At 37.1% G+C, this 25,091-nt stretch overlaps 1 protein-coding gene across 8 annotated transcripts in view; it reads left to right on the top strand.

Annotated features, from left to right (window-relative positions):
• ENOX2 (ecto-NOX disulfide-thiol exchanger 2) overlaps positions 1-25,091 on the top strand; it is a 384,366-nt gene that overhangs the window by 203,872 nt on the left and 155,403 nt on the right. For 5 of the 8 annotated variants that reach the window (XM_066356618.1, XM_066356617.1, XM_066356616.1 and 2 more), the window contains one exon: positions 5,726-6,028. The exons of 2 other annotated variants lie outside the window; for them this stretch is intronic. In XM_066356618.1, coding sequence (XP_066212715.1) covers positions 5,833-6,028 — 196 coding nt within the window. In that variant the 5' untranslated portion in view covers positions 5,726-5,832. Of the gene's footprint in view, positions 1-5,725; positions 6,029-18,940; positions 18,962-25,091 lie in introns of those variants that run through there. One more of the 8 variants, XM_066356622.1, reaches the window with a different exon arrangement.

The raw sequence follows: 25,091 nt of genomic DNA, 5'->3' as shown, positions 1-25,091 counted from the left end.
TACCATGGTGATCATTTCACAATATATACAAATACTGAATTGTGCTGTACTTCTGAAACTAATCTAATGTTGATGTTTATTATATCTCAAAAAAAAGTATGAAAAGCAAAAAGAGAAATGAGGAAACTGACTAGGAAGAAATATTTGCAAACCATATATCTGGTAAGGGTCTACTATGCAGAACATACTAGAACTCTTTTTTTTTTTTTTTTTTTTTATAAATTTTTATTAATGTTAATGGGATGACATTAATAATTCAGGGTACATATATTCAAAGAAAAACATGTCTAGGTTATCTTGTCATTAAATTATGTTGCATACCCCTCGCCCAGAGTCAGATTGTCCTCCGTCACCCTCTATCTAGTTTTCTCTGTGCCCCTCCCCCTCCCCCTAAATCTCTCCCTCCCTCCCTCCTGCGTCCTCCCTCCCCCCACCCCTGGTAACCACCACACTCTTGTGCATGTCTCTTAGTCTCGTTTTTATGTTCCACCAATGACATACTAGAACTCTTATAACTCAAAAACAAAAAGACAACTAAATTAAATAATGTGTTAAGAACTTGAATAGAAGTTTCTATAAAGAAGATATTTAAATGGCCACTAAGCACTTGAATAAATGCTCAACATCATTATAGTTAGAGAAGTATAAATCAAAATTACTGCATGTCTAGAAGCAAAAAGAAAGAAAAAAAGGAAAGGAGGGAGGGAAGGAGGGAGGGAGGGAGGGAGGGAGGAAGGAAGGAAGGAAGGAAGGAAGGAAGGAAGGAAGGAAGGAAGGAAGGAAAGAAGGGAGGGAGGGAGGGAGGGAGGGAAGAAGGAAAGAAAGAAAAGAAAAAAGAAAAGAAAGAAAAGAACTGTTTTCAAAGATGTGGAAAACTGGGATCCCCTAAATTGCTAATGAACATGTAAAATAGTTCAGCTGCTGTGCAAAATTTTGGTAGTTAGATATAGAATTACCATATGACCTAGCAGTTTTACTCCTAGATATATATAGCCAAGAGAATTAAAAATAGATACTCAAATACATGTGCATAACAGCAATATTCACAATCACCAACAGGTAGAAACAGCCCAAATGTCCACCAATAGATGAATGTGTAAACAAATCGTGATATATCTCTACAATAGAATACTACTCATCCATGAAAAGAAATGGACTAAGACTTCCAGTGTTCAATTCTGCATGTTAGGAGCTTAGTATTTGACTCTGTAGCCTAACAAGTTAGACATTTATAGCAGATATATCCATAATTGCCAAAACAAGGAAGCAACCTCAATGTCCTTCTCTAGGTGAGTAGATAAATTGTGTACATCCAGAGAATGGAACATTATTCAGTGCTTAAAACAAATGAGCTACCAAGACATGAAGAAAACATGGAAGAACCTAAGATGCATATTATTAAGTAAAAGAAGCCAATCTTAAAAGGCTACATACTATATGATTCCAACTATATGACACTTGGAAATAGGCAAAACTATGGAGGTGATAAAAAGATGTATGGTTACCAAAGGGTGGGGGTGGCTAAGGGTGAATAGGCAGAGTATAAAGGATTTTTCAGGGAGTGAAAATAATATCATAATGACGAATACATGTCATTGTACATTTTTGCAAAGCTTTAGAATATACAAGACCAAGAATGCCTAATGTAAACTATGGACTTTATGATTATGATGCGTCAATGCAGGTTCATCAACTGTAACAAATTATAACACTCTGGTTTTACAACTGATGGGGTGTGTCGATAATAGGGAGGCAATGCATGTGTGGGAGCAGGGCGTGTATGGGAAATCTCTGTTCTTCCTCTCAATTGTTCTGTGAACCTCAAACTTCCCTAAAAAAATAAGTTATTAATCAAAGAAAAGTGGAAAAAGAAGGGGGAAACTAAATGAAAGACAGATACATAGTACAATTGTGGGTGTACATTGAAAACCTTATGCTAAATGGAAGAAGCCAGACTCACAATTTAGAGGTTAGATGATTCTGTTTATATGGACTATCCAGAAATCAGCGAATCTGTAGACATAGATAGCAGACTGGTGGTTGCCAGCAGCTGAAGAGGAGGGAATGGGGAGCAACTCACTACTTGATGAGGACTGGCTTTCCATAATCTGACAGAGACACATTATCCACTGTGCCCCGGCCTACCTCTGGCTTTCCTTTTGTGATGATGAAAACATTTTAGAACTAGATGGAGGTGGGGGGTATACAACATTATGAATGTATTAAATGCTACTGAATTGTTCATGTTTAAATGGTTAATTTTATGTTATATGAAGGTCACCTCAATAAAAAGATGAAGAGATAAAGAAAAAGTGAGACCAAGAGAGTAAAGGAGACAGAGAGAGACACACACAGAGGAAGACAGACAGAGACAATGCTAGACAAATGGAGAGAAAGAGACAGGAAGACCGCCTGTGAGAAGCTAGCCAGACAAACTAGTAAAGGAAAAGATAAACACAGATAGACAGATGCACAGCCAGGCGGGCAGAGAGAAGAAAACAGATGGAGTAAGATAATGACAAAAATGGAGAGGAGCGTACAGAAATTAAAAAGACAGAGATATAGAGGCAGAACATGTGGACACACAGAAGAATGCAGAGAGAAGAACCAATGTGATGAGATAAAGAGAGACACAGCAGAGAAACACAGATACAGAGGGAAGAGAGAGGAGAGGGGGAGTAGGGAAGGGGAGGGGAGGAGAGGGGAAGAGAGGAGATTACTAAAGACATACAGACTTAACGGAGAAAGAACTAAATACACCAAGAGACCATGAGACAGAGAGAAAAGCAGACTATTAGAGAGCAACAAACAGAGAAGGACAGACAGGCAGACAGACAGAGGGACACTGACACAGACAATGTGTGATAGACTAAAAGATAACAAATAGAAAAGCTGAGAGCAAAACAGCATGATGGAGAGGCTTACAGAGAGAAACAAACAAACAAAAAGCAGAAACAGGAAGACATATACAGAGGGAATAAGAGCAAGAAAAATAATATGGAGAAATATAGTTAGACGAAGAGAAAGACAGAAGTTCAGACTGATACAAATACATGCAGACAATCAAAGAAACAAGCAGACAAAGACAGGCTGCTGGAGAGAGAGACTGGCAGACTGGACAGATAGCCAGAGCGAAGACAGGCAGACAGATAGGTATAGAAAGAAACTTCAATAGAGAGAAAAGCAAGAAGAGACATATAGAGACAGAATGACAAATAATTGACAGAGAAAAAGAAGCAAATGAACAGAACGAAAGAGTTACAGAGTGGCAGAGAGACTGACGAATAGATAGAAAGGCAGATATATAGCATGAAAATGTCAGAACAAAAGACATAAACTAAAAAGCAGACATGGGCAGTTAAACAGAGAAAGATATTCAAACAGAGAGAGAGAAAGAAATAGAAAGAGATGGTCAGAAGTCATTGCTCAGAGAGAGACAATGAGAGACAGACCAGAAGGCAGGCAGGCAAAGACTGAACTGCAGACAAACAGAAAGACAAAGTGAGTTACAGAAATGCAGCGGGCTAGGGGGATGGAAAGCGAGACAAAGAGAGATTGAAAGGGAAAATGAACAATGAAGAGTGCCAGCCTGAGCAAAGGGCAGACAAAGACTAACAGAGACACAACGTGAAAGAGAGACAGAGTCAGAAAGTAAAAGTTTGGCAGGCAAAGTTTCATGACAGACAAGGACAGACAAGAAGAAAGAGTTGGACAGACTGGAAAACAACAGGAAAATAGTGAAACAGAGAGAGAACAAATTTTAAAAAACCAGTCAGACAGAAAAACAGACATGCTGACATAGAGACAGGCACAACTGCCGGCAGAAAACCAAGTTGAAAACTAGAGGTGCCAGCTTCTGCTTCAGTCCCTCTCCCACTACCCATCACTGTCACCAATGCCTTCCATTGTTGAGCCTTAGATAAGAGACAATAGGGAAGAATGTTAGCACAGTGCCTGGAACAGGGTAGAGATTTAGGGGAAAGTTCAAATTATGCTGGGAAGGGAATGAAGTCTGAAATCTGAAGTTTGCCTTCTGAAAATGTCCCCGGGGCCCTGTGCTATTAAATAGGAAAGCTCTTGTCCCATGTCAATACTGTGAGCTCACTTGTCATGAGGTTTGAATTGTTATTTTTGTTTTTAAGCAAACACATGAAGTTCCATTGTTTGTAGATTTCCCATCATGCTTCCTTTCTCCTTGGAGGAAAATGCTTTGTTTTTGTTTGATAAAGCAACTTATCACTTTTACAGTTTTCTATTCAGTGTCTTATTTTCATAGTTTAGAATTCATACAGCTCTCAGGCAAGTTTCTCTAAGATGTTTCTAGTATTTAATATTCAGCCTGCAGCTTCAAGGCATTTAATATTATTTTCATTTTTTTACATGAAAAATCTTGAAGAAATTTCTCTTCCCATAGTCATTTGACCTTAAATGTCTTCAAAGGACTTCTGGTTTTTCCTTAATTATAATAGCCTTCTGATATTTGCTGCCTCCAACTGTATGAACAATGTGCAAATAAGTAAGATGGAGTGCATAGGTGGCCTTTTCGTTGCATCAGACTCTCGGATGACTTTAGTCAGTCCAGATCCTGCCCAAGAGAAAGCTATGGAAAGTGAAACAGATGCGGAAGACCAGCTCAGCCTCCCTCCTAGAACCACTGGTCATTTGTCATTTGGCCTGAGGAACTGGAAAACAAAAGGGAGCCTACATGGTTTGTACTTCACTAAGGTGGGGTACAAGGAGCAGAATTAGCCTGGTCTTCTGGAAACTTACCCAACCCACTCTGTGGACGCCATGCACCCTACAGAGGGATGAACAGGAAATTCAGTCCTCCAGGACATTAAGCACCTGCTACTGTTCAAAGGAGAAAGTCACACAGAATATGATTTAAGTGCAATGTTAGAATCGTGTCTACTTGAACATCCGCATTTACCCAGGGGGAAAAAAGATAGCTTTTTTTTCTCATTTACTCCTTATGAAATTAATGGATTTTTTTTTGGAATTAGGGTGGTTCTAAAATCATCCAGTCCACATGCCCCACTTATAATTGAGGAAACTAACAAAGGGTAGCAATATAGTAAATAGTCAGTGTAGCCTCATAAGTAATGATTTTATTATCGAAGATAGGCAGTGATACAAAGACATTAGGCATCAGACTAACCTGAGCTCTGGTTAACCTACATTATGTTCAGCAAGTGCTTGACCTCTCTGTGCTTTTTGTAAAGTAGGGAAGATAATAGGACTCATAGGGTAGTTATAAAGAAATAAATGAGATCATGTAAGCAAAGAGTAATGTGCTTCCCACAATATATGGCATATAATAGGTACTTAATATATTAGCTCTTAGTAGCTTAGAAAGTAGGAACTGAGTAGAATTATGGCCTTTTTATCCTTGGTTCAGTTCTCTTTGAAGACTAGGTTGTACAAGGTACACACTGAATGTGTAGCAATGTACTTAATATGCACTCCACCTTTGCAGCACCAACTTTCTGTGCCCTTTGTTATTGTTATTCTGTTTTCACAACTTTGGGGAGAAAAAGAGCCTAATAAGCATATTTCTCTAAAATCACATTTAAAATTTTTTTTATTTAATTAATTGTGTTTACATAGATTCTAGGTTTGCCCCAAATGTATCACCCCTCCCCCCTATTCCCCTCAACATTTCCCTTGCCCCCTTCCTTATAGCGCCCTCCCCCCTTTTCTTCTAATCTTTCTTTATTGTCTGCAGGCCTTCTTAAATGGTGGCTACAGCTTGAGCCAGAGTCTGAATTGCCCACAGACATCCAAATCTTGAATAAAAACATCTCTCCAAAGAAACTGAAAACTCTAGATATAATGGAAGCCACTTACCCACATTTGAAACTTGGTAGATCTGAATACTCTAAGTCTGGTACACATTGCTGCAAATCTCTATTATTAGAAGACACATCAGACGGGGAACTGCTAGTTGAACCTAATTGCAGTGTGCAAAGAGTTTGCTCAGCACAGAAGCTCTTTGAAAAGCCCTGCTTCAGGACCACTAGGCCCATAGGTCAGAGCTTTTGTGTCTTAAAACAGGTTGACTATACATATTATAGTGTCATATGAGGGGTGAAACTCCAAAGTAAATTCAAGGAGATAATGATCAATATTCTGCTGAAACCAGGAGGCATGTGGGTTTCTTTTATTTGCATGGATTATGACAAAGTTGAACAGAGGAATTAAATTCTGAAAATAAGTTGAAACTCTTAGTATTGAAAGGGTCTTAAGCTGGGAATTGATTCCCATTTATTTCATAGTTCAGCCTTTTTCATTTGAAAGGCCATTGATTGTACAAAGAGGTATAGGGGAATTCAGACTTTCTGCTAAGTGCTAATTGCTATCTTAGGTGTATCGGAAAAAAAATAGAAGCATGGTAGGCTTCTTTTCTGTCTGCTAGGAGACTGCAACTTCAGACTACATATAACTTATATGAGCTTCATTTAGAGTAATTGTTTAAGTTGTGACTCACAGATATTTTTCATAACTCGACTCCCAAGGAGAGTGCCTCAAACCATCCTTCCATACAAACATAAAGATTTCAGTTTGGTGCTACTGCCACCATCAAACAACTTTAATCAACTCTGTGGTGCCAGTCTCTCTTCATACTCTAGTTAATACTTAAGGGTAGGAGATAAGTATGGATAGCACCTTTCACTTTTTCTCTATCAGCCATGGTTTACTATAGTGGCCTCTTAACTGGACTCCTGCTGTCTAGATATTTATCTTTGATTTGCACACAGCTTTTCTATTATGATAAAGAGAGAAGACCCTCATTGGATCCCTGTTTCTGGCTGAACCAGTGCCTGTCCCATATAGACACAACCTCTCAGCTTTGTTTGGGGCTGGGGATGAGGAACGAAATAGAATCATCTTCCTTATGTTCCCTTGAATTGACCCAAGTCTCATTTTCATAGTCCTCATCAGCTAGTTGCAAAGGAGATTGCTTCAAGCTTAGAGACTAGCTCAGTTCTTTGGTCCTTCCCTTTTGGTAGGTAGTTTTGGCATGAGAAATCCTTGTTGCAGAGAAACAGGGACCCCAGGTTCATACCAAATCGAAGATGATGGCAGGGATATTTAAAAGAAAAGCTAATTAAATCAGGAAGAAAACTGGCCTCTGGTAGATACCAAGAACTGTTTTGCAGCTGTTACGCTATTACATTACTATCCTCAGTGCCTAAAACAAGGAGGGTATTTTATTTTCATAATTTTTTTAAATTTATTGTGTTAACATGGATTCAAGTGTCCCACCCAATATAACACCCTCTACCTCCAAGGAGGACATTTTAAATAAAACATAAAAGAGAAGGCAAAAACCAAGGTCCTAATACAAAGAAAAATGAGGCTGTAAGTTTATAAGGACATTTGTGTTGGGAATGAAGCTGTTTGTTACACATTAGTCCACCAGGGAAATGAAGCTGTGTGAGGCTAGGGATATGGCTCAAATTCATTATTCTGTAATTGTTCCTGGAATGTCCTGTCTGGGTGGGAAAACGGGTGAGTATAAACAATGTCTGCTGGCAAGGCCATTGACTTTCATTAACAGGAAGCTTAAGAGAAATGTGTGAGCTTGGAAATAGCACTGGCCTTTCACCAATTGCTTGAATTGTCACAGTAGCAATTAGTCTTCCCCCACTTGTGCCTTCTTGGAAGTGAGAACTTGTGGTCTGTTTGATTTCAGGGGTTACAATTCATCATAGGCTGTGGTGAACAAATGACAGATTCTGAAAAAGGGCTTAAAGTTGGAGCTACTCAATCAGCTCTTTTCTGGAAGTTGTTAGTACTTAATTGCCATCTTTTGTCTCTATGCTTTAAATTCTTACATAAGAGCTAGTTAAACTCAGGACTTTCTCTAAATTTTATTCATTTATACTAATTGGGGAGGGAAGATAAGCATGAAGCTCCAGCAAAAGGATAACTATCTTTGTAGCAGTAGATCATTTGTTTTAAGATTTTATCTATTAATTTCTAGAGAGAGGAGAGAAAGAAAGAGAAGGGGGAGCAGGGGATGGAAGCATCAACTTACAGTCTCATAATTGCTTCTCGTATGTGCCTTGACCTGGCAAGCCCAGAGTTTTGAACTGGCAACCTCAGCGTACTAGGTAGACTCTATCCACTGTGCCACCTCACAAGTCAGGCAATAGTAGTAGATCTTAGACTGATCAGGAAATTCACTGCATTACTTTAGAACTTTCATTAATTAATGGCACCCTTCAACTGAGAGCCCCCCTAGAAAGCTCCCCCAATTTAGAATCTATATTGTAGGAAATAAGGAAGAACCTTTTACTGTGCCTTTTGTCTCCAACAGTTCTTCAAACAGATTCTTCTAATCTTGAAATCAAGCCTGTAAGAACAGACTAGGAATATCCAAATTTCTCCCAATCTGTGCTAAAAATATGTACATTTTTTTCAAGGCAAGAATTATGTGAATCTGAATGTTGGATATTATACTTGTTTATCAATGATAGTCATTACCATTCATGCTATACTTTTTTTTTTAATTTTTTGACAGAGACAGTCAGAGAGAGACAGATAAGGACAGACAGACAGGAAGGAGAAAGATAAGAACCATCAGTTCTTTGTTGCAGCTCCTTAATTGTTCACTGATTGCTTTCTCATATGTGCCTTGATGGGGGGCCTACAGCAGAGCGAGTAGTGACCCCTTGTTCAAGCCAGTGACCTTGGGCTCAAGCCAGCAACCTTTAGGCTCAAGTTAGCGACTATGGGGTCACATCTATGATCCCATGCTTAAGCCAGTGACCCTGCACTTGAGCTTACCTGGTAAGCACACGCTCAAGCCAGATGAGCCCACACTCAAGCCAGCAACCTCAGGGTTTTGAACCTGGGTCCTCCATGTCCCAGTCCAACACTCTATCCACTCTGCCACCTCCTGGTCAGGCAATTTGTGCTATACTTTAAAATTTCAAAGTGCTATGTGCTAACAGGAAGAAAAAGGGAAGGAAGGTACTGCTTTAGCATAGTAGATAGTATGAAGTTAGAAATAACCTTTATTCAAATCCTGGCACCGCTGTGTCCCATGTGATATTATTTGATTACTTGCTTCTCTTTGAGACTCTGTTTCCTCAACTTTAAAATAAAAATAATATCTTCATACTAACCTTATCATATTTTTGAAAGATTAAATTAGGGCACTACACTAAAATCCACGAGTACAATGATGGATATGAAGTCGAAGCTAGTGCTCAATACCATATTACCCATGTATAAGACTCACCTTAATTTTAGGGCCTGAAATTTGAAAAAATATATATATTACATAAAGTTATTGAACTCAAGTTTTATTCATCATGAATTTCATACAACTCACCACTGTCAGAACTCCCATCCATTAGCTTGTTTGTCCTCATCTGTGTCTGATGACAAATCACTGTCTTCAGCAAAGAACGCAAAAACAAGTACAATAAAAGCAGGAAATGCAAGAAAAGAAATCTACAACTACTGTATAAGACACACGCAGTTTTTAGATTCCAATTTTTCTAAAAAATGTGCGTCCTATACATGGGGAAATATGGTAAATTATATCTGTGATTTACAAAGACAGACCAAAATAATTATCCTGTGATTCAGCCAATGAGATTAAATCCTTTTGAAATTAACATTTTCTAATTTTTTTCATTGTCTATTTTTGAAAATATGATGTATATTTCAATTTCTGACCATAATAAATGGAGCCAAGCCTATTTTCTTACTTTATTTTATGGGCTTAATTAATAGATTGAGTATTGTTAGGAGTCCAAAATCCTTTATATAGCTAGATGGTATCCCTATCTTTTTCTTTAAAACCTGGTGTGAGTATAATTTAAAAAATAAATGCATATTGTTTGTGTGAATGTGCATGTGTGCACATGTCCATATAGACACATAGACACATAGCAGCCATCTGTGAATAGGTCATAATATTATATTTGGACCATCAGATTACAATGTTTAATATTATGAAGTTGAAAACAGGGAAAGTAGATATACTGAATTTCAGATTGGGATGAAGCCTCACACAATATTTTAATTCAACTGCCACCTTATACCCTGCCACCTCAATGCAGAATTATATATCACATGTTCCTGACAGGCATTCATTAAGCACGTGTTTAAATACTCCAAATGACATTAAGATCACAGCTTTATAATTTAGCCACTTTCCTCTCCATGGATCTCATGGGTTCTTGGGAATCCCATGAAATATTTTAGCAGTAGACCATAGTACTGGATAACTAAATGTTATCTATTATTACTATATATATGGTTGCACCACTCTAATTACTATAAATTTATTTCTTATATTGAACCATAAGTTTTCTCCTGAGTTCTAGCTTTGTGCTATAAAATGTATCAGACCAGTGGTGGGATTTAGCCGGTTCTCACTGGTTTGGCAGAGTCAAGATGTAATTTTTTGTTGAGTTCAGAGAACTGGTTGTTAAAATGACACTCGTAATCAGGGTTGTCTCTAAGGTGGGTGCCTGGGCAGCCTTCCAATGTGGAAATCGCACATTTACATTCTTTACTCTTTTTATACGTTCATCTGCACAACAGCGTATTCTAAGCACCTGTAGTAGTGTTCGTGCTGTCCATAGGTGAAAAAAAATTGCAAGTGAGGATGCCAATCAAGAAGCAATATGGAAATACCTTAAATAACAGTTTTATTGTTTTTTGTCAGGTATTATCTAATATTTTGAAACTCTTTCTTATGATATAATCTAGTTTTGTATACCTCTTTTATTCTTAAGTATTAAATGCATGAAATAATAAACTACCTCTCGATGTAGTGTGTTTTTATATTTAAAATGGTCAGTAGGGCAGAGAACCAATTGTTAAATTATTTGAATCCCACCACTGTATCAGACCAAATGTAATCTTTTTTCCACATGATTGTCCTTCCAATATATGAATACCTCTCCTATGCTCTCAAGTTTTCTCCACACTAAGCTAAATATTTTAGTTACTTCATAAGAGATGGTTTACTAATGCTTCACCCCAGTCACTTTCCTCTAGTGACATTTGATGTTGCTCTTGTTGGCTGTCCATCACAACAGAACATAGTAACTAGAGCAGAAGATAGTATCTAACAACTTCTCGGTATCTAGAGTCTACTTAGTGCTTCTGTTAATACAACCTGAGTTATATCTGATTTTTTAATGAAACCATTCATATTGTCATCTCATACTAAAGTTGCAAAATAACATGAGGTACAATGTAATTGTATTTCCTCCATTTTATGGCTACCCTTCTTTTTCCTTGTATTATATACCATTTTCATAGTTTGGGGCTCATTATTCCAGCCACTTTACTCATACAAATAAAGATAGATATAACAAAACTAGGAATTAGTGGAATTCACTGTCTTTTAACTTAGAATATTCCTGGCAATTTATTAGTCCAAAGTGCTGTTCTTCACCATCAAATTAGCACCAATCTGATTCTTCATGAAAGTCATAGTGAATCAGATTTTTCCTTGTTTCTCAGAGCTTTCATCCTCTGTTCTGTTTTGTTCTGTGTTCAGGAGATATTGCAGTATAGTTTGTTAAGACAATGTAGAGTAGTGGCTGGCAGTGTAGTATATGAGTAAGAATATGAGCTTTACTAGCAACAGATTTGGATTTAGATCCTGCTAATGACACTTACTAGCTCTGTAGCTTTGAACAAGCAAGTTACTTAAAGCCTCTTTAAGTCTTAGCTTACTATGGCTTAAGATTTCAGTGAGATAGCTTATGTACAGTAGTGCCTAGAAGATAGTAGATAAATAGTGGTAACAATTATTTTTGAAACTTGATTCTGTCATCAAATAAGTTAAGTATACTCTCTAGCTCTGTCTTTTCTACCGTTATAACTGTTATACCTTCATCCAAAATCATAGATTAAAATATTGAACAGGACATGGGCTAGTAGAGGGCCTTATAGTAACTGTTAGAGACCTCGCCTGCGAATTGTTGTCAATCCATTCATCACCACTCTTTGAGTACACTTCTTCAACCAACCAGGAATCCAGCTAAATTATCGTTCGATCCATATCTCTTTGTCTTTTTTAAGGCAATTGTGAAAGGTTTGCTGTACAAGCTGTCATTATAGTATCCTTTTCAAAGAAAAAAATGAACAAGATTATCTTTAGTTAATTGAGCATGTTCTTACACTGGCTTCTCTAAGTCATCACTTACTTTCCCAAGTGCTAATACATCATCTGTTTAATAAAGCCATTCTTTAATAGTTACAATCAACAAGCTCATCCAGCTGTCATTTGTAGAATCTATGTTTCCCCTCCTTTTGAAAAAGAAACAGGAGAAAAAAATAAAGAAGATGGTACATGTGGTCATTAGTGGGTGGCTTCCATAAGCTTTATTTACTTCAAAAACAGAACTGCATTCTACCCTAGACCAAGGAACATTATATGTGAAGACTATTTGAAAACATTGAACTTGACATAGGTATTTAGGGGTTGGTTAAAGCTGCCTGGAGTTAACATGATAATTTTTTTGTATCAGAAACAGAGCTAGTTTGACTCTCTTGAGTTTCTCACATTTAAATATTACATTGTTTTCTGTTTCTGCCTCTCTATCCCTCTTTAATTAGTGTATCCATCTGTTTTTCTGGTACTAAGGGGAGGTTCATTGGTTGATAATTACAGCAGTGTCCCTGGGCTCCTATTTTGAAAATGTGCTCCACATTCCTGACCTTCTAGACTCAGGAAAAGTTGCTCTTTCCCAGGATTCTGTTGTTTATTATTGTTGGCACCTGCTACTTCTTCCTACTTTAGTTAAGTCAGGAATTTCCTTCCCTAGGAGTTCTCAGACTACTTCTCTGGGAATCTGACACTTTGCTTAGAGGTCCCTGAGCTCTTCCTAGAAAGTGACTATACCCAGGGTCTCCAGGAAAAAATGCTGTTTCAAAATACCCATTTCTCAGAAAGTAATAAAGAAAGGAAGAAGTTTTCGGCATACTATATACCATTTAGAAATGCTCCTTAGAGACAAAATGAGAGCAGCCAAAATTCTCAAACAGATGAGCAGATGAAAGTAAGGATAAGCAATTTGCAAGCTTGGGATAATTTTGCCAGCAGTTGGCTAAGTGCCCTTGAGCAAATTCCTCTGGTCTCTTCTCCTTAGTCAAAAGGCATATGCATTTCCCACAGGTCAATCTCTTCAAACCAACCGTGAAGGTCCTGCAGGGTCTGATCTTCCTATTCAACACCATCTCTCACTCTCCCCTCACTACTATGATCATCATGTTTGTTAATCAAAAATGTTAATACTTTTTAATTTCCCCATATGAAACAAAAAACACTTAACAAAGGTATACAAATGAAGTTTCATTCAATGGATCACTTTTATTATAGTTTCCATTTAATAAGTACTTACCATGTGCCAGCACTTTGCTGAGTACCTGGTGGGCATTATGTCATAAGCTCCACATTATAGCCCCATAGTAGAGAGGAGGAAAGTAAGTCCCAAAAGGTTAATTAACCCAGGGTAATAAAGAGTAAGTAAGTGGTATTTCTGGTACTCAAATCCAGGTCTGTCTGCCTCCAGAGCCAAACTCTTAAAAATTGTTATATCTACCTTTAATGCCATTTTATTCATGAGTGAATAAAATACTTTGAAAGGCAGACAGTCTTCTGCCTGAACACTTAAGATAAACTGTGGCTTTACAAATATTCCCCTACCGCTCTCCACTCAGATCAGTATCCTCACAGATATCCAGTCTCCTGTATGCCTTCCCTTTGGTTTAGCTCATATTATTCTTTTCCACACCTCCATTCTCCCTTTAACCTGGAATTATTCTCTCCCTCCATTCTGCCAGTAAAATTCTACCCCTTATTTACATACTCAATTCAATTCTATTTCTTCCATGAAGTGGTCCTCACTTCATTTCTCCCTCCCTCATGTCCCTATAGCACTATTTGTTATGACTATAATATGTAGCTATTCATTATTAACTATTTAGTGTTTTTGAATCTCTCTGAAGTCAGTAATCATATTTTATACTTTTGTATATCTCCATATCACCTTGTACAGAGCCAGGTATATAGATGTTCAATAAATATGTGCTTTGACTCTAGTAGAAATGTCATGATAATTGAATTCATTGTGTAATAGGTATTTTTTCAGAGTTCTCATAGCCACTGATCCCATTATGAGAAATTAAACCTATGTCAGAAGTCTTTAAATGAGTGTAAGATTACTTTGCAATATCTAGACAGCATACTAAAATCTCTGAGTTTTTAAAAATTTTTAATAATTTTAATTTATTGTGTTAACATGGATTCAAGTGTCTCACTCACTATAACACCCTCACCCCCCCACTTCCGTGTTTCCCATTACACCTTTTTTGCTACCCTTCCCCTAAAAAAATCTGATTTTTTTTTTTTGCATTTTTCTGAAGCTGGAAACAGGGAGAGACAGTCAGACAGACTCCCGCATGTGCCCGACCAGGATCCACCCGGCACGCCCACCAGGGGCGATGCTCTGTCCATCCTGGGCATCGCCATGTTGCGACCAGAGCCACTCTAGTGCCTGAGGCAGAGGCCACAGAGCCATCCCCAGTGCCCGGGCCATCTTTGCTCCAATGGAGCCTTGTCTGCGGAGGGGTGGAGAAGCAAATGGGCGCTTCTCCTGTGTGCCCTGGCCAGGAATTGAACCCGGGTCCTCTGCACGCTAGGCCGACGCTCTACCACTGAGCCAACCGGCCAGGGCAAAAAATCTCTGATTTTTAACTTGCATTCTTGAAAACATCTAAAGATTAGTATAATGGTAGAATTGACAAGTGTATTTGTGAATTAGCTGAACCAGTCAATATGTGGGTTCTATTCTTGGCTCTGCCACTTACTAAGAAATCTGGCAGAAGTCTTTAAACCTCTCTGAGCTCTAGTTTTCTTATTTGGTAAATGATGATGATGATATCTATTTTATTCACCTCAGTGGGTGGTTAAGAAAACTTAAATGAAAAATAAAGTTATTGCCATGTCTAGTAAAATATAAAGTATATGCAAAATTGGGCTTTTATAATTACAATTATATTTTCTAAACATTTTTAATTATCTAGGAAAGAGAGCCACTATTATAAATTATTTAGAAGTAATTCTATCACTTCCTTGAAATGAACTCCAGCTTAGTCCTAAAAGCTAGTGCTAGATTTGGCACAGGGTTTCTGTGAGTTGTCCAGGATTCCTTCAGTGATAGAATCATATGTTCTGATCTAAAAATTGACCAATGAGGGCATAAAGAGAAAACCACTTTGTTTTCACTAGTTAATAGGGCAGCTCTCTGGGCCTGCACAGTTGGGGCCTTTTGTAATAGTACTAGCTTGCTGAGCTGTCCTAGGGGTGAGTTAATGAACCACTAGAGAGTTGCTCGGAATTAAAAAGGTCATACTTGACATGAGCCATTTCAGCACAAATATCCTGTTCAAGGGGGAGATTTTTTATTTAAGACCATCTGTGATTTATTGAAAATTTAAATTGTATGGATGCCAGAATGGCCCTTGCAAATAAATGTCAGGTGAGAAAACCCCCCAGGAATTACAGAAGCATAAAATGTGAAAGGAAAAGATCCTTTACAAATTATGGTATCTTCCCTTATCATCTCACAGGTGAAGAAACTAACATCCAAAGAGAGAAAGTGATTTAGTCAAGATCACACAATAAACTTAGTGACAGAGGTGACACTATAAGTCAGGTTTACTCATCTCCTTACTTATTGTCTACTGTACTTTCCTCTAAATCAGCTCATTTAAGTTAAGCGTTTGAAACTTTGTAAGTAGTGATAGCAATTTTAGGGTAATGTTTTAAATTGGAAAAGCTACCTCTAATCCACTAGCCTTGAACAGCTGGAATGTCCCATCCCCATTTAACCAAAATCAGGCTCTTACAGGTTGTATAACAGTTTGCACACCTAAAATTTCTTCCATCTCCATAAAGTCAAACAATCATTTCATACCTACATACTACATAGTATTTCTAAGTTGTTTAAATCTTCAGGTAAATAAGCAGACACCAGCTGAGTGAGCGGCTGTGTGACATGGTAGTAGAAACTGAGTGAATTTACATTTCAACATAACTGACAGGGACTTTGAACAAGTCAGTTACTCTGCCCCTGTAGAGTAGAAACCACAGTATAGGAACAGGTCTGTGTTCCTTTTCTGGTCCTTTCTTTCTCCTTTTGATCACATTTATCTCAGCCCACCTTCACTCCATCCCCCACGCCCTTTTGAACCTTGGAAGCCAATATTGTCCCTTGAAATGTTTTGGTTATCTTAAAGACTATTTCCTGTGTCCCTTTCTTTTTACCCATCTTAGCCAACACCTCACTTTTGTGAATACCTGGTGTGGTAGACTGCTCTACAAGTACCCTGGGATTCATCCAGTTCTGGAGAGTCTGTTAGTAAATTATTGGGACTTTATGTCAGATTTTCCCAGATTAGGAATTTAGGATATATAGCTCTGCTGTAACCCGAAATCCTGAGTATCTGGCTCTTGTTCCCTGGATTATATACCTAATACATTCTATTCTAATGTGATTTCCTTTGAGTGGCCAGACTATTAAATGTGATTGAATAATATTTTACATAGCAGGATTGGGTGATCTGGAAGCTATTTCATTTGGAAGAATTTAAGGTCTGTGTGTAAGCAATAACTTATTTTACTTTGAAGAGAAAAAGGGGAGAAAATATGTTTTATAGATTGTCTATGTAAGGTAAACTGCTTTAAGAAACCACACCACTAATTGCAACTTAAGGCAAAGGCAAATACATGAGCTAAATGCACATAGTTAATCTAGTTCCATTGCTCTTCTGGGAATTGAGTGCTGTCTGTGACTAGGAGTGCCTGGCCATTTTTTTTTATTAAGTGAGAGGCGGGGATGCAGAGAAAGAATCCCACATGTGCCCAAAAAGGATCCACCCAGTAGGCCCCCTACCAGGTGATATTCTGCCATCTGTTGGGCTGCTGCTCTGTTGCTCAGCAACCGAGGCAAGGTTATGAGCCATCCTCAGTGCCTGGGGCCAACTTGGCTCTCAAATCTTTGGATCCATGGCTGCAGGAGAGGAAAAAAGAGAGAAAGATAGAGGAGGGAGGGGTGAAAAACCAGGTGGTCACTTCTCCTGTGTGCCCTGACTGAGAATCAAACCCAGGACTTCAATACTCCAGGCTGATGCTCTACCACTGAGCAAACTAGCCAGGACCCTGATCACCTTCAACTTAATCTTCTCTTTTTTTCCTCACGTATACTTTGCATCAGTTATGTAAGTCTTTTAAACTCCTAAAGTAAGCCATTGTTGAACACTTTAAGACTCCTTAAAAGCTTTCTTGTGGGTAGACTTTAATAATCCATCTCTTCAAAAACCTTCTTTATGGAGTATGTTAATACTGGTAGGCTATAGGAAGCACTGATTCTTTTGGACTTTCTGGTTCTAGCTAAAGTCACTCAGGTAGTAGTTGTGAATTCAATCCTTGGAGTGATTTAGTGGGCTTCTGCAACCATGACTTAATCTATGGTTCAGTTCTAGGCTTCACTTTGGTGGTCAGGATGGCCCTAAATAAAGCATGGCCCAAGTATGGAGTAGGAAAATTCTCTAGCCAAGTAGGAGAAAAAAATAGGAACTTCTAGTTATGTGTCCAAGCCATTTTGGCCTCAACTTTGGAGAACAGCAACTAGTAATATAGCCTGCATTGATCTAGAAGAACAGAGGAAAACAGATTGATTCTCAATGAACATGGGAGTTCGGCCTCTTCTATTAAGAACTTCAGAGCAGGATCCAGTAAACCAATATTTTTCAACCACTAGGCCATAAACTACAACTTGTGGGTGAAAGCCAGCCTTCTGCTAGTTTCTATAAAGGTTTATTAGAACATACCCGAGCCGAGACAGTTATCTACATATTGTCTTTGGATGCTTTAGCACCACAGGGGCAAAGTGGAATAGTTCTGACAGAGGCTACATGGCTGTTTCTATAAATAAAGTTTTATTGGAACATAGCTGAGACAATTATCTACATATTGTCTCTGGTTGCTTTACCACTACAGAGGAAAAGTGGAGTAGTTATGACAGAGGCTATATGGTCCACAAAAATTAAAATTTTACAATCCAGCCCTTTACAGAAAAGTTTACCAACCTCTACTCAGATTAAAAACTGGGGCTTGAATAGAAATATAAATATCACTTGGGTTATCATTTCAAGTAAAAGTAATTTGTAAGCTGTATAAATACACTCCCATAGTATTATTTTAACAAAGTAATTTTGCTGTATATGCTTTTTAAAAATTCAGACAGTAAAGAAAGATGTAAAAATCACAACCACAATGCTTAGAGAAAATATGTATTAACATTTTGGTATATATATTTTCTGGCTTTTCACCAGTGTGTTTGTTGTTTTGTTCATTTTTTGTTTGTTTGTTTGTTTTAATAAAAACAACTGAATCATGTGATATATACAGTAGTATTCCCTTATCTGCTGTTTCACTTTCTATGGTCTGTTACATGTTGTCAACCATGGGCCAAAAATATTAAATAGGAAATTTTAGAAGTAATTCCTAAGTTTTAAATTATGTACCATTCTGAGTAGTTATGACAGAGGCTACATGGCTCTTTCTATAAAGTTTTATTGGAACATAGCCGAGCCGATTATTTACATATTATCTCTGGTTGCTTTACCACTACAGTGGAAAAGTATAATGAAATCTTGTGTTGTCTCATTCTGTCCCACCCAGGACATGGATCATCCCTTTGTCCAGCGTATCCACGCTGTTTAAGCTACCCACCAGTAGTCACCTAGCAGCCATCTCGGTTAGCAGATCAATTGTCATAGTGTTGCAGTTCTTATGTTCCACTAAACCTTTAGTGTCCTAATGCTACATCACAATGCTTAACCTCATTTCATTATAAGAATGTCATTAGCCTCATTTCACCATTGTATCATATCACATCATTCCAAGCAGAAAAGGGTGAGTACAGTAAAATGAGATGTTATAATAGAGACCACTTTCACATAACTTTTGTTACAGAATATTTTATAACTGTTCTATTTTATTATAGTTATTGTTATTTTTTACTGTGCTAATTTGAAAATTAAACTTTATCATAGATATATACGTCTAAGGAAAAAATATATAGTATATACAGAGTTGGATACTATCTATGAGTTTGGGCATCCAATGGGGTCCTTGGAATATATCCCTTACAGATAAGGAGATGACCATATTAATTTTTGGCCTGATTTTTTTCACCTATTGTATCTAGGCACCTTCCCATGTCAGTAAACATAGATCTACATCAGTCCTACTGGCTACAAAGTATTTCATGATATAAATAAATCATTTAATGTATTTAACCAATCCTCTATTATTGGACATTTGGATTGTTTCTAGTTTATTTTCTTTTTATAGCACTGCTGTAATAAACATTGTATGTACATCTTTTCACACTTATATTTTTTTTATATTTTCTCAGTGCTTTTAGAATCATCAGTTAATTTGATGATATCAGAAAAAAATCCTACAGCCCTCGTTTTAGGGGGTAACAGATGCTTTCATACATGGCAGCAGGTTTCAGTAATATTAATGTAGACACAGAGCCAAAGGAACTAGGAGGTCACCTTCTCTCATGGGTAAGTTGAATTAGTGTACCCACATGATATCATTAAGTAACAGCTTTGCCACTTAAAGCATGTGCATCTCAATAGGTTTTGTGAAAGCTTCTAATCACATTAAATATTAATGACTGAGGGGAAAACATTGCTTCAAGAGAACATAATGGCCCAAAGGAAACTGAAAGACTTTATTTAAAAAATAGACCAAAATAGAGTGACGTCAGAGAAATGGCACCAGAAGGAGTGATAACGATAAATCTCCCCAAAAATTCAACAAGATCTTCAACCAGAGACAGAAAAATCTATCCTTGGAGGCTCCAGAAGTTCCACACTAAACGCAAAGAGGCAGCAGCAACCCCATAGCTGGATCATCAGGCTACTAATTCAGGAATGAAAGACTAGGAGAGAGGCTCCAGGAACATGGAATCTCTCATTGGCGGAGCCTGCAAATGCTAATGAGCCTTGACTGCCAATGAGACTGAAGCCCAATATATGACATCGCTATAGAGACTTATCAACTGCAAACCTCTACCTAAGCGTGCCACAGGGGCAGAACCTGGGGTACAGAGTCACCGACCAGGAAGAGGGAGAGAAAAGAAAAAGCAAGAAGATAACCTCTCAAAATCAAGAATAATCCACAGACTTTATAACCTATTCCGTTTTATTATATTTGTTCATTTGTTTCTCTTATCTTCTTGTCTTGATTATTTTCTTCCTCTTCCAATTTGGTAATTTAATTCTCTGCTGGTCTTACTCTCTCCTCTCCTTGAACTACACTACACATAAGTGTTACATCTCCCATTATCTTTTCTTTCTTCTTCCTTTCTCTCTATGAGGGTTGCACTCCAAAACCTTTAACTCTCTCTCTCTCTCCTATTATTCTTTTTTCTTCATTTTGTGTTTTCCTCTTTCTTTTTTTTCTCCTTCTATATTAGTTTCTTCTTTTCTCCTTTACTTTTCCTCTCATTCAATCCTCAATCACGAACAAATTATTTTATCTGGGACTTGTATTTTTCTTTGTGGCACTTTGGGTTTTTTTTACTTTGCTTTTTTACCTCACTAGCAGTGCTCCCAACCCTCGCTCTCCATTTTAGCTAGTTCTTGCTCCACTAAATATAATATGATTTTTTTTAATTTTCCCCTTTTTCCTGTTTCCCTCTTATTCCTTTCATCATATCTCTTATGATGAAAGCAAATCATTTTATTCTTGACCCAAATTTTTTTCCTTTTTTGCATTTTGTGGGTCCATACACCCCTTTTTTGCCCCTTTATCACTTCTCCCCAACTCAGGCCCTCCATTATAGGTAGTTTTTGTTCTATTTAGCACAATATAATTCACAGTTTAAAACAAGATTTTCTCAAGAAGGAGGGGAGAGGAGAGGAGAGGGGGAAAAAAGAGGGGAATAATAATTTTTTTTAACTTTTTATTCTTTATTAATTCTTATTAATACTATCAACAAAACCACCCTCAGATGCCACTAAAGAAAAGGAAGTCGAATATCATGGATACAAAAGACAGAGAGGTAGCACAGATAGAGAAACTCTATGGAGAAAAAATTTAATATATTGGAAACCTTGGAGCTCAATGACAGACAATTTAAAATAGAAATCCTAAAAATACTCAGAGATATACAAGAAAACACAGAAAGGCAATTTAGGGAGCTCAGAAAACAACTCAATGAACACAAAGAATATATTACCAAGGAAATTAAAACTATAAAAAGAAATCAAACAGAGATGAACAACTCAATTCATGAGCTGAAAAATGAGGTAACAAGCTTAGCTAATAGAACAGGCCAGATAGAAGGTAGAATTAGTGACATAGAAGACAAGCAACTTGAGGCACAACAGAGAGAAGAAGAAAGAGACTCAAAAATTAAAAAAAAATGAGAAAGCCCTACAGAAATTTTCTGACTCCATCAAAAAGAATAACATAAGAATAATAGGTATATCAGAGGGAGAAGACAGAGAAAATGGAATGGAGAACATATTCAAACAAATAATAGATGAGAACTTCCCAAGCCTGTGGAAAGAACTAAAGCCTCAAATTCAAGAAGCAAACAGAACTTCAAGTTTTCTTAACCCCAACAAACCTACTCCAAAGCAAATCATAATGAAATTGGCACAAACCAACAACAAAGAAAAAATTCTCAAGGCAGCTAGGGAAAAGAAGAATACAACATATAAAGGAAGGCCCATTAGATTATCATCAGATTTCTCAGCAGAAACTCTTCAAGCTACAAGAGAGTGGACCCCAATATTTAAAGTCCTAAAAGAGAGGAGCTTTCAGCCACAAATAATATACCCATCAAAGCTATCCTTCAAATATGAAAGAGAAATAAAAACATTCACAGATACAGAAAAGGTAAGGGAATTTATCATCAGAAAACCCCCACTCCAGGAATTACTAAAAGGGGTTTTCCAACCAGATAAAAAAATAACAAGTAAAAGCTCCACCACGAACACAATAAAACCAAATTTAAACTGTGACAACAACAACAAAAAAAGGGGGAGAGGACGAAGATTAACAGCAGCAAAGAACGATAGAGTACAAAATAGTGCACTACAATGAACAGGGTAGGAACCCTTTTCATTACTTAATGGTAACCACCCTTGAAAAAACCACCACAGAAGCACATGATTTAAAAAAGATAGCAACAGAGGAAAGATGTATGGAATACAACCAAACAAAACAAAAGATAGAAAAATGAAAGAGAAGAATCAAACAAGACACAAAACTAACAGAAAGCAATGTATAAAATGGCAATAGGGAACTCACAAGTGTCAATAATTACACTAAATGTAAATGGATTAAACTCACCAATAAAAAGGCACAGAGTAGCAGAATGGATTAAAAAAGAAAATCCAACTGTATGCTGCCTACAAGAAACTCATCTAAGCAACAAGGATAAAAACAAAACCAAAGTGAAAGGCTGGAAAACAATACTCCAAGCAAATAACATCCAAAAAAAAAAGCAGGCATAGCAATACTCATATGTGATAATGCTGACTACAAGACAGCAAAAGTACTCAAAGACAAAAATGGTCATTTCATAATGATTAAGGGGACGCTGAATCAAGAAGACATAACAATTCTTAATATATATGCACCAAACCAAGGAGCACCAAAATATATAAGACAGCTACTCATTGATTTAAAAACAAAAACTGACAAAAATACAATTATACTTGGAGACCTCAATACACCGCTGATGGCTCTAGATCGGTCATCCAAACAGAGAATCAATAAAAATATATTGGCCTGAAACAAAACACTAGAGCACCTGGATATGATAGACATCTACAGGACATTTCATCCCAAAGTGACAGAGTATACATTTTTCTCCAGTGTACATGGATCATTCTCAAGAATTGATCATATGTTGGGCCACAAAAACAACATCAGCAAATTCAGAAAAATCGAAGTTGTACCAAGCCTATTTTCTGATCATAAAGCCTTGAAACTAGAATTCAACTGCAAAAAAGAGAAAAAAAATCCCACAAGAATGTGGAAACTGAACAACATACTTTTTAAAAAATGAATGGGTCAAACAAGAAATAAGCGCAGAGATCAAAAGATATATACAGACAAATGAAAATGACAATACGACATATCAATCTATGGGATGCAGCAAAAGCAGTGATAAGAGGGAAGTTCATATCACTTCAGGCCTATATGAACAAACAAGAGAGAGCCCAAGTGAACCACTTAACTTCACACCTTAAGGAATTGGAAAAAGAAGAACAAAGACAACCCAAAACCAGCCGAAGAAAAGAGATAATAAAAATCAGAGCAGAAATAAATGAAATAGAGAACAGAAAAACTATAGAAAAAATTAATAGAACAAGTTGCTGGTTCTTTGAAAAGGTCAACAAAATTGACAAGCCCTTGGCAAGACTTACCAAGGAAAAAAGAGAAAGAACTCATATAAACAAAATCCAAAATAAAAGAAGAGAAATCACCACGGACATTGTAGATATACAAAGAATTATTGTAGAATACTACAAAAAAACTATATGCCACCAAATTCAACAATCTAGAAGAAATGGATAAATTCCTAGAACAATATAACCTTCCTGGACTGAGTCAAAAAGAAGCAGAAAGCCTAAACAGACCAATTAGTAGGGAAGAAATAGAAAAAATTATTAAAAACCTCCCCAAAAATAAAAGTCCAGGCCCAGTCGGTTATACTAGTGAATTCTATCAAACATTCAAAGATTTGGTTCCTATTCTACTCAAAGTCTTCCAAAAAATTGAAGAAGAAGCAATACTTCCAAACACATTTTATGAGGCCAAGCACATTTCAAAGGCTAACTGTTCACACGTGAATGACTGCAGAATATTGAGAACTAGTCTGATTTTCTATCTGAACAATGGATCACTACAGGGAGAATACATTTCTACCACAAGCTGAGTACTTTGAAATAGACACAATAGTCTTGCTATTCTCTTCATTCTTGTGAAGTCTATAGAGGGAACGAGAGAGGGAAAGACAGGAACATTGTTCCTATATGTGCCCTGACCAGAGATCGAACTGGCAACCTCTGCACTTTTGGATGATGCTCTAAGCAACTGAGCTATCTGGCCAGGAAAGGACTGGGTATTGGGCATTTCTCAATGGATACGATAAGCAACATAACCCTCATACCGAAACCAGTCAAGGACAGAACAAAAAAAGAAAACTACAGACCAATATCTCTAATGAATATAGATGCTAAAATACTAAACAAAATACTAGCAAATCGAATACAACAACATAATAAAAAATAATACATCATGATCAAGTGGAATTCATCCCAGAATCTCAAGGATGGTTCAACATATGTAAAACGGTTAACATAATACACCATATCAACAAAACAAAGAACAAAAACCACATGATCTTATCAATAGATGCAGAAAAGGCATTCGATAAAATACAACACAACTTTATGTTTAAGACACTCTACAAAATGGGTATAGAGGGAAAATATCTCAACATGATTAAGGCCATATATGATAAACCATCAGCTAACATCATATTAAATGGCACTAAACTGAAGGCTTTCCACCTTAAATCAGGGACAATACAGGGTTGTCCACCCTCTCCACTCTTATTTAATGTGGTGCTAGAGGTTCTAGCCAGAGCAGTCAGTCAAGACAAAGAAATAAAAGGCATCCATATCAGAAAAGAAGAAGTAAAGGTATCACTTTTTGCAGATGATATGATCCTATACATCCAAAACCCCAAAGAATCTACAAAAAGACTAATAGAAACAATAAGCCAATACAGTAAGGTCACAGCTTACAGAATTAACATACAAAAGTCCATAGCCTTTCTATATACCAACAATAAAACATTTGAGAACTAACTCAAAAAAATAATCCCCTTCACGATTGCAACAAAGAAAATAAAATACCCAGGAATAAACATAACAAAGAATGTAAAAGACTTATATAATGAAAACTACAAAGCATTGTTAAGGGAAATCGAAAAAGATACAAT

The sequence above is a fragment of the Saccopteryx leptura genome, chromosome X (genome assembly GCF_036850995.1).
Source record: "Saccopteryx leptura isolate mSacLep1 chromosome X, mSacLep1_pri_phased_curated, whole genome shotgun sequence".
In the NCBI taxonomy this organism is placed as follows: Eukaryota; Metazoa; Chordata; class Mammalia; order Chiroptera; family Emballonuridae; genus Saccopteryx; species Saccopteryx leptura.
Note: the sequence above shows the minus strand (reverse complement) of the source record. Positions and strands in the feature narration are given on the sequence as shown.